Source organism: Beta vulgaris, chromosome 9 (assembly GCF_026745355.1).
Source record: "Beta vulgaris subsp. vulgaris cultivar EL10 chromosome 9, EL10.2, whole genome shotgun sequence".
In the NCBI taxonomy this organism is placed as follows: Eukaryota; Viridiplantae; Streptophyta; class Magnoliopsida; order Caryophyllales; family Amaranthaceae; genus Beta; species Beta vulgaris.
In genome coordinates this window covers 52267125-52277006 of record NC_079210.1, presented here as the reverse complement: position 1 = coordinate 52277006, position 9882 = coordinate 52267125, and the positions used below count along the sequence as shown (strand labels likewise).

At 33.4% G+C, this 9882-nt stretch overlaps 4 protein-coding genes across 5 annotated transcripts in view; 1 reads left to right on the top strand and 3 right to left on the bottom strand.

Annotated features, from left to right (window-relative positions):
* LOC104904691 (protein CURVATURE THYLAKOID 1C, chloroplastic) overlaps window positions 1-9882 on the bottom strand; it is a 60961-nt gene that overhangs the window by 48714 nt on the left and 2365 nt on the right. The window lies entirely within an intron of this gene.
* Window positions 629-1282, bottom strand: LOC104904688 (30S ribosomal protein S17, chloroplastic). Its single transcript, XM_010693038.4, has one exon. It carries the CDS (start codon window positions 1225-1227, stop codon window positions 754-756), a length of 474 nt encoding a protein of 157 aa, XP_010691340.2. The 5' UTR covers window positions 1228-1282; the 3' UTR covers window positions 629-753.
* LOC104904686 (photosystem I reaction center subunit VI, chloroplastic) lies at window positions 3599-5753 on the top strand. Of its 2 annotated transcripts, none has more exons than XM_048635752.2 (3): window positions 3599-3795; window positions 4200-4329; window positions 5492-5753. In XM_048635752.2, exons 1-3 carry the CDS (start codon window positions 3668-3670, stop codon window positions 5669-5671), a joined length of 438 nt encoding a protein of 145 aa, XP_048491709.1. In that variant the 5' UTR covers window positions 3599-3667; the 3' UTR covers window positions 5672-5753. The 2 variants fall into 2 exon arrangements, with proteins under 2 accessions (XP_048491709.1, XP_010691337.1); XM_010693035.4 differs by having other exon boundaries at window positions 3601-3795; window positions 4203-4329.
* On the bottom strand, window positions 5852-8733 carry LOC104905045 (rop guanine nucleotide exchange factor 12). The gene is made up of 7 exons (XM_057391683.1): window positions 8314-8733; window positions 8061-8177; window positions 7742-7896; window positions 7575-7649; window positions 7204-7470; window positions 6619-6939; window positions 5852-6496 (listed from the first exon to the last, which is right to left on the bottom strand). Exons 1-7 carry the CDS (start codon window positions 8624-8626, stop codon window positions 6083-6085), a joined length of 1662 nt encoding a protein of 553 aa, XP_057247666.1. The 5' UTR covers window positions 8627-8733; the 3' UTR covers window positions 5852-6082.

Here is a 9882-nt window from a genome sequence, read left to right as displayed (position 1 = left end):
TGTGCACCAAAGATGACAACACAAGGTTTTATAGGGGTCTATCTGTTGGAGTTCAAGTAGACTGGTATGCAATTGCGCATATCTCTTCCAATTGGTACTATGAAACGCGTAAAATGGTACTAACATTAAAATCAATGTACCGATTGATTTATTGTTTTACTTCAGGGGTCAGGGTTGCAGTTTTGTTAAGGACTCCATCCACATAAAATCCATGATTTCCTCTACAAAACACTAAGAAATGGCAATTTATGAATTTATAAGAGCACCAAATTTGCTCAATCAAACCTCTTCTAAAATCATACTACAACACTAATTTCCTCACCCTAATCCATCTATCTACAATAAAACACATATAATACATACAAAAATCTTCCAAATTCATCTAGAACATTAATTCCGAATTTCACATATCACGAATAAAATACTATTTGTTTATTTATGTAAATGAGCGACTAATAACAGTAATGTAAACAGGATTCGATAATTTAATTGTAGCTTTCGAGTATCACCCCAATCGTAGGTTTCGAGTATCACCCTACCATAAATTTACCAACCAACTAAGTTAGATAACATCCACACGAATAAAATATAGTGGTACTAAAATTGAAGCAAATCAAGAGTTTACAAGTAAAAAAATATAACAAACTCTTGCATTAATTCAGATAGAACAAACAACATACAAATTTTCAGTCAAGCATTTCATCAAACACCTAACAAACATCCCACTTCCCCCCAATTTTTAAAAAACCCAACTCAAACACTCTTATCCTCTTGTTGTTGAGATTGAAGAGGAATTCCAAGTTCAGATTCAACACCTTCTTTAGTAGAATTATCCTTTCTACCTTGAGGAATAACAGCAAGAAAAGTCTTAGTTTTACTAATGGGCCTACATTTTTCAAGCTGGACCAAATCACCCACTTTAAACTGGTTATCCGGGTCATGGGCCTGGTACTTCTTCTTCTTCCTTACTCTACGTTTGTATTTCGGGTGTGGGGCCAAACGAACAACTTCAACATTCACAGTTTTATCATTAGTTGCGCAAATAACTCTACCTTGCATTGATCTCATAGCTTTGATTATTGGGAAAGATGTGGTTGTTGATGGAGGTGGTGTGGAGGAGAGAGAGAGGGTTGAAAATGAAGGGAGGAGAGAGAATTTTGAGGTGGAACTGCCATGGATGAATGGGGTTGAGAGTGGAGGTTTTAGGAGAGAGAAAGTGAGAGACATTTTTTTTTTGTTTTGGAGAAGATGAGATTTTGAGATGAGAGTTTATGTGAATGAAATTTTATGGTATAGTTTTGGAATGGATAAGTAAGAGTAATGGGCTGGGTTTTTTAAGTGTACTACTAAGAGTCTAAGAGTAAAGTTTGTATATACTTACTTTGTTTAGGCACCCATGGTCTATGGATATCATAATCTATATGTGTTGGGTTCGAGTTCGGGTTCGATTTTCAATAAAAGGAGTTATTTTAGGTTATGAGTTTCGGGTTTGGGTTAGCTCAATATAGTAAAGACTACTTGTTTGCAATTGGTTTATGTTTGAGTGTACTCAAAAATGAGGTGTTTAGGTTTTGTTCTTTTGGACTAGATTAATATAGTTCAGTAAAGTGCAGTTCAGTTAAAGTTCAATTCAGATTAATTCAATTTAATTTAGTTAGTTTTCTTTTAATGTTTCAGTTAAGTTTAATTTAGATATATTATGTTCAGTTTAGTTCATTCCAAAAGAACAAAGTCTTAGATTGGACAAGTACTATTATTATTAAAAAGCTTGGACAAAATGTAACCCGTCATGTGGTTCTCCTCCCCTCTTAACTCAGCACCGTAGAAATTCATTAACCTGCCCATTACCTTCTTATTGCTTATGTTATAAAAATTTAAATTAGAAATTATATCATGTGTTTGTTTAATGGGTTTGAAGGAAAAATGTACAATGTTTTGTATGAATATAGATATGAATAAAATGATTTATTTTCTTCCTACTAACACGGTTTGAAAAATAATGCGCTGATATGATCCATATGAACCACAAAAGCTTGATAAGTATAAAGAAAGGGGGATTCGAATATGTAATCTATCATTCACAGCACATCAATCTTAATTAATAGGCCAATATATTCTTTCTAATTACTAATTACATTTTTAGTTCAAAGGCATTTATCTACAAATGTGAAGATTGATTTTGAGTTTTGATGGTCATGAAAAACTTTGTTGACATCACTCGATGATGGAATGAAAATGGCCGGCCCATTTAAATGTTTGGTCCGAGTTTTAATAATGATGATCTCAATGTCCAAATGAAAAACCAAACTTCACTTGACGTTTCTATTCATAAGCCCAACATCCTTTATTTTAGGCAAAGTTCAAATCGTTTTATTGAACCAAATAGTAATTCAACATTATGTATTTGTAAAAATTATAAAAATTTAATATTTCAAAACTACATATTGAGACGAATCAAACAATATCACACATAATTATATTTACCTTATATATAAAGTACAAATGATGGTCAAACTAATAAAGATAAATAGTGTTATAAGTCAAAGTGGGTAAACTAATAAAAGACGGATGTAGTATTTTAAAATTGAAAAAATGTCAAAATTGAGTTTACATTATTTAATATTAATGCCATTCAAATATTTCCAAAATTAATTAATATTTTTGAGAAATCATATGTTTGCTTGAAACATTATCAATGACAAATCTATAACTATATATTAAAGCTGATCATTTTGGCCCGAGTTGCTTTTTAGGCGGGTCTTAGGCTTAATTTTTTGGCCCGCGGTCGGTCTCGGTCTGGTCCGATTTTTTTTGCTTTGGGCAAGCCAAAAATGACCTTTTATTTTATTTTTTGGTCCGGCCTGATTTTGATCCGAAAAACACGCTCATTTTGATCAGAAATAGCAGGCTTTGGGCACAAATTTTTGACCCGGCCCAATCAATAGGCAATTTTTTTAGACGCGGCTCAACTCGACCCATGATCACCTCTACTATATATCAAAGCATGAAAAAAGGGTTTTTTCTACACAGTACCCTTGTGTTTTACGAAATTCTATGTTGTACCCGATGTTTTTGAAATTTCTACATTGTACCCCTAAGATTTATTAACGTTATACATAAGACCCTTATACACGATATAAACAGTAGATTATGGGACTTTCTTACCCTGTGGGCCTAGAGTAGGATTTTATTGCCTTGTTAAATTACTAAGGTTTGGGATATAATCCGATAAATTAAAGACCAATGAGATTTAGAGTAGGAATTTTTATTAGTAAGGGTATTATGTGTGACGTTTAGAGAGTTTTGGGATACAATATATAGAGTTCAAAAAGGTCAGGTACAATGTAAAATTTCGAAAAACACAAGTCACTATGTAGAAAACCCAAAAAAAAACTAAATGGAAAGGAACAAAAAGGAAAAAGAAAAATGCAAAGGTAGAGAATCAAAAGAGATAGCCTTATCCACCTCAAAATCCAAGTGTCAAACATTGGTAGGAGTTATTAGTTCATATCTATCTCAGCAAGTCTAACAATGCCACGTAAGCAACTTAGATTCATTCTATTCCACAAAACCTCAAACATTGGCTATATACTAATTTGCCAAGTGATTGTAAACAAAGAGTAAAAAAAAAAGAAAATCTTTGCTTGGAACAAAAACATCCAAATTAATGGCTTCACTAGCAACCTTGGCTGCTGTTCAGCCCACCACCATTAAGGGCCTTGCTGGAAGTTCCATCACCGGTACTAAGCTCCACATTAGGCCTGCTAACCAGAGTTTCAAACTCAACAAGTCTAGGTACATACTAAACTTACATGGTAGATAAAAATAATTCGTTCATCCGGAATTAGTAGTCACGTTGATAGTGTAATTTAACGTACACACGTTAACAAGTAAATTTGAAAGGAGTTGGTATTTGATGAATAGTTATCATTATATGGACCTGTTCAGCATCACCGTCAGTTTTCAGTTTTTGGTTTTATGAATGTAAGAGTAATATGATAAAAGGGTATAATAAACTTAAAATTAGTCATACTTATACCAAACATGTCAAGTTTGAAAACTAACAACAAAAATCTGAAAACTACTTTTTCTGGTTTCCATATTTTTGTTTTTGATTTTCCGAAAAACTGAAAAATGGAAACAAAAAACGATAATAAATGAGCCCTTTTAGTAATTAGTTTAATTATTGTTTATGTTAGCAGGTGTGGTGCAGTGGTTGCTAAGTATGGTGATAAGAGTGTTTACTTTGATTTGGATGACATAGCAAACACCACTGGTCAATGGGATGTCTATGGATCAGATGCTCCTTCACCATACAACTCTCTTCAGGTTTATTTTTAGTTCATTGTTTTTCTCAATTTGTTTCATATTTTACACATTTAGTGCTTAAGTTACAAGTTCTAATTTAATGGTGATTTTAGGTTGTTGGGATAGATAGAAATTTATACTTCCTCCGGTTTTTTTAGTTTTATCATTTGCTCTTTGCACGTCTACCAACACACAAATTTGAACAAATATATCTTAGTTAGGTGATTTATGATTGAATTTCTTATCATATCATTACTTTAATCAAGTGATATAGGAAGATGATAGAAATGGAAATTTTGTCAACAAATTTTGTTTCCCTCTAGTAAAATCATACTCCCTCCGTCTCATAATATAGTGCCTACTTCATTTTTGGTGGGTCAAACTTTAAAATCTTTGACCGAATATTCTCATTTGTATATATTAAAAAAACATATTCATGTGGGATCTTGTTAGATTCGTCCCAATGTGTAGTTTCATAATATCAACTTTTTATATTTTTTATTAACACGGAATTGATGATATTAAAAGTCAAAGTTACGTTTTGGAGGCCGTGTAAAAAAGAAACAAGCACCATATTATGAGACGGAGGGAGTAATATATTCTTGAGTATGATAACTAGGTACATGAGAGATTCCCGATTCCTAACTATTAGGAACAAATTTCGTTCCTAATTTTGGAAACAAAGGGGAAATAGGGGGGTTTGAAGACTTAAATCATAGTTCCTTTGTTTCGTTTTAAATGCAACAAATGAATATTTTATATCTCACAAATAATGCTCCTTTGTTGTATTTAAAACCAAACGGATAGAGTAATAATTCCTATTTCTTGCTAACTTCTTCATCCTTATATGATACAGTATATAGTATTTACCTCCATTCTCCAAGGGATATAACCAATTCATTCCATAGAACTTAGTTTATTATTTCTGTTTCAAAACAATACTTCTTTCATTTCAATTTAAATGCAACAAATGAATATTTTGTATCTCACAAATAATACCCTTTTGTTGCATTTAAAACGAAACTGATGAATAATACCATATCTAATTTCTTGTTTATGTTAGTCTATTCATTTGCTCAAAAGTATACTTCACTATGCTTTGGTAGAATAGTTTTTCCTGTAAACTAGCAGTAGAAAGGACAGAATTAGACTTTGTCTAAATGACTTTTGGATCCAATTGCAGAGCAAATTCTTTGAAACATTTGCAGCTCCATTCACTAAGAGAGGATTATTGCTCAAGTTTTTGATATTGGGAGGTGGTTCTTTGCTCACATACGTTAGTGCCAACGCTCCTTCCGATGTTCTACCCATCACTAGAGGTCCACAACAACCTCCTAAGCTCGGACCTCGTGGAAAGATCTAAGTATCTTATTCTCTTCTACTATTACATTGTTGTAAAACTGGAAATCATCTTCAATTGAATGTACAATTTTAACAGCATCTCATCTCTATTCTTCTTAAATTTATTCGAAGAATTTTCACCTCTTTTTAATGACAAATGAAGTTATGATCAACAACTTAACATCTGATTTAGCTAAAAGTCTACAAAGACAATTAGTATATGCTGATGAAAGCAGAACAGTTTTTTGCTTCAAACCCAATGCATACATTAGCTTCCCCAACTGTCAAAACAAGGGAAGTGAATAACTAAACTGTAAGGGAACTTTTAATGAGTTACAACTTACAACTGGGTTTTAGCATATATCTCTCTACACCGCGATTTCTGCTGTTTTAAGAAGTGCTTTTCTCTGTCTCTCTACAACTTAACATCTTGTCAATGGCGCGATGTTGGACTTCTTAAACCACCCAAATTCTCTAGATAGGATATCTTCTTAGGAATCGCAATGTTTGCAAGTTTTGCTTTTAAATCAAAGGAATCTTCGTTTCCTGATCCCTCCTTTGCTTTTAAATCTGCTTCACCATTATCCATAGTCCATCCCATGAAGTCCGAGAGTGTCATTGATGGAGGTGTTCCTACTGCATTTAGCCTCTCTATCTCTTCATCTGCATTTGGGAACTTTGTTGAAGTGATCTTGATATCTGTCAAGGGGTTCCTCTTTTTTTGCGCAAGAGATGGATTTTGTACAAGAGAATCCGCGTATAGAACATCCTCAATGCGCGATAACACTGTGTGTGCTAAACTTTCTAGGATTCTTGAGTAGCTCTCTAGTAGTGCATGACCCACATCCTGCAATGCCATAACACAAACACCTGCTTTAGGTTTGTTGTTTTGAGCAACTTTTAGAGCTAATTAAGATTGAGGCCTTGTTCTTTTCACTATAAAAACACAAGTTTCAGGAATAATATTACCTTGTTGAATTGTATCTTGCTGATATCGAGTTGGGATTGAGAGATTCCAGGAAAACGCTGCTTGATGATTAGTAAAATGGTCTCTGCTCTTTCTTCAAATAGTTCTCTCTTCTCTATACTAACGGCTGAACCCCAAGGAGACTTGGCATCTTTGTTGGTCATCTTTCGCCTCCAAATCACTACTGAAGCCTCAATTCTGTTTTTAAGGTCAAGAATCTTGTGCTCTGATGATAAGTCCATTGTTGTAAAAAATTGCTCAGGATCGAAATATTCAACTGTTATGCTTTTGTAAATTACATCTCCAAGGCTAGCTCGTCCGTTCTACCAAGAATACATGTCATATATATCAGCAAAAATCACCTTGCAAACCTTAATGCTCAGTTAGTTTAGTAGGCAGTTCTTATTGATGGTAATGACAATGAACTATTATGCAATTTCGCAAATAAAGTTTCATGCCAGTGTATGTGGGCATTCGTTTTGCAAAATTACATGGAAGTTCATTACCATTACCACAATTTATTACCAGACACCAAATTGTCTGTAAAACTATTACAAATAATAACAATGTTGTTAGGTAATGAGTACCTTTGGCAAGGCTTCGATGTAGTTTTCAGGGATTTCCATTTCTGACAAGACTTGTGCATTTATAGCCATTGCGGCCTTGAGCACTTGGTTGACAGAATCCTTCTGAAACTGAAGCCATTTCTTCGTGACTTCTGATAGACCGTTTGCAGGAACTTTAACTGTAGGTAGCCACCATTTGTCCTCTCTCTTTGATCCCTTTTCTGATTCATCAGCATCTTTAGCCACATAATAGAATTCATTTTGATCCTTGAAATTGTCTAGGCAATCCTATATGTATCAGTAATATAACCAATTAAAATCCTGCTATATATATATGTACACACATACAACAAACAAACTGATAATATGAACTTGATCTTTTCAATGCTTACCATTAGCATGGCATCAAGCTTTTTGAGAGCAGGGATGTTCATTTGAAGATCCGTTCTTTGTTTCGTTGTCATGATCTAAAACACACAAAAACATGATTTTATTTTCTTTGGGTTGAAGTATGAACAAATTTGACAAAAATGATAGTGATTCAAATCAAAATTCTTGCCTCCATACTAGTTCCATTCGCGGATTTTTGTTGAGAAGGAACAAATTCAACAATATGATCCGTAACAGATAGAAGCCAATCAATTTCCTTCTTCCATCTTGCCCTGTTTTCTGGAGCCATTGGTTCTAATTTCCTCTGTTCTCCAAACACAGATGCTGCATCATATTGCACAAAGTACTATCTTTAGATTAATTGATGATTATGTATCAATGTTTTAACCATTCCCTAATGCAGATCATCATCAACAATTAAAACTCTAGTTCTACCTTCATCGTGTTTCATTGTTTCAATCCTACAATCGATGTAATAAGTTAGTTACCTGCTAAATTTGTGACGGCATTTGACAAAGCCAAAGCAGAAGATACACCCTTTCCACCACCAGACATATCTTCTCCTAGGAGCAACTTAGCAAACTTTTCCTTCATCATATCCATATCTAAAAATCATGAACAAAAAACATAATCAATAAGGTATGGTAGGTACTAATAATGAACGAATTCAAAATCTATGAAGCACGGAAACAACTGGGACATAGTTAAAGGAGATATGGTTATATGGTTATATGGTATTGCCTTTGTAAAGGGTATCTCTATCAGCTCCAGCATTGGGTGCCAATCTTGAGCGCGGACCTAGACCTTGATCCTTATCCAATGTTGCACCAATCTTTTGCTTAGGCAAAGGTTGTTGTTCCATCTTAGAAGCATAACTTTTTGTGCTCCTAGGATCCTCTACCATCTCCTCTGAACTCGTGCTTTCGAGGATCATACTTTGCGAATGGCCGCGCCTCATGCCATTGTTGGTTCCACTACCCTCTCTATTCAATCCACGAATGTGGCACACCCTCGCCTTGTTATTTTCCTGTTCTTGTTCCAACGCTCTTACCATTCTTTTTTTTCTTACAATATGTATATATATGCTTCAACTTAGAACAACAATTTTTGCATAACTATGTAGGAACAAATTCTTTCTAAGGCAAAGTTGTTTTTCTTAGGATTGTTTTTGTGTCATATTAAGATTAAGGAGAGGGGATAGAGGAAAAAAAAGATTGTGAAGACTGAACAGAGATATAACCTTATTTGACTTTTTTTTTTCTTCTTGTTGAACAAAAAAAAAAAATGTTAAAGGAGAAAAGAAAATTGAAGTTTAGTTCATGTTGCCAAATAATTAGTGGGATGATTGTTTTGTGATTATTTACTATTTTTGAAATGAAAGGATTGTAAGAACGTGGGGTGCATGTTTTAAGAGAAAGAGTTAATACAAGTTGTCATGATAAGGAGATTATCAATAATTATGTTATGATTTGAGTATATTTTTGGGTGAAAAGGGGTAAAGTTAATGTCTTTTTAAGGATAATGAGAATCTTTGGATTTGGTTAATTAGTTTTTTTGGATACTTAAAACATATATATTCAACGGTCATCATGCTAAAAAAATTGTTTATTTACACAAGGAACAATAATTAGGTGCACCAAATTATGATGCTAGCTAGCTGTTTTGTAATGTTATCGTCGTGTTTTTTTGGAAATAAATTATGTATTTTAAGTGCATTGTATATGTTAATTTCTTTTAATAAAACATATATTATTTTATTTTTAAGTGTATTGCATTAACTTGTGGAAGGGGGTTGAATATATTGTAATGTAACAAGTCTTAAGTTAGACAATTTGACTAAACCAAAATGGTTTAATGGTTAATTACTCCCTCCGTCCTCTATTAGTTTACCCCTTTCTTTGGGGCACATTTGTCGAGATACTAATTTGAACCTTAATATCTCTAATTTTCGATAAGCAAAAATTACAAAAAGTTGATATTTGGATAATACACATTGAGACGAATCCAACAAGATCTCACATGACTATATTTTTCCTTAAATACAAATTACAAGAGATAGTCAAAGTCATGTATGTGAATAGTGTCAAAAGTCAAAAGGGATAAACTAATAAAAGACGGAGGGAGTATTAAGTAAAAATGTAAAGGTTATTAATCACTTTTACTACTTTCACTTAATCTTAACTTGTACGATCGTCATATCAGATTAACGTTGTAATCTGAGCTCTTAGTTGCCTATTGTAATGTTATTAGGTATAGAGAATGTTGACATATATCTTGTTCGAGAGATGTTAGATGGAATCTTTGCAATCA

Excerpts from the sequence above, each read along its gene's own strand:
- LOC104904688 (XM_010693038.4), bottom strand. The coding sequence starts at position 1,227 with ATGTCTCTCACTTTCTCTCTCCTAAAACCTCCACTCTCAACCCCATTC.
- LOC104904686 (XM_048635752.2), top strand. The coding sequence starts at position 3,668 with ATGGCTTCACTAGCAACCTTGGCTGCTGTTCAGCCCACCACCATTAAG. Across the intron at positions 3,796-4,199 it reads TTCAAACTCAACAAGTCTAG|CAGGTGTGGTGCAGTGGTTG; the intron begins GTACATACTAAA and ends TGTTTATGTTAG. Across the intron at positions 4,330-5,491 it reads CACCATACAACTCTCTTCAG|AGCAAATTCTTTGAAACATT; the intron begins GTTTATTTTTAG and ends ATCCAATTGCAG.
- LOC104905045 (XM_057391683.1), bottom strand. The coding sequence starts at position 8,626 with ATGGTAAGAGCGTTGGAACAAGAACAGGAAAATAACAAGGCGAGGGTG. Across the intron at positions 8,178-8,313 it reads TAGAGATACCCTTTACAAAG|ATATGGATATGATGAAGGAA; the intron begins GCAATACCATAT and ends CATGATTTTTAG. Across the intron at positions 6,497-6,618 it reads GCAAGATACAATTCAACAAG|GATGTGGGTCATGCACTACT; the intron begins GTAATATTATTC and ends ATGGCATTGCAG.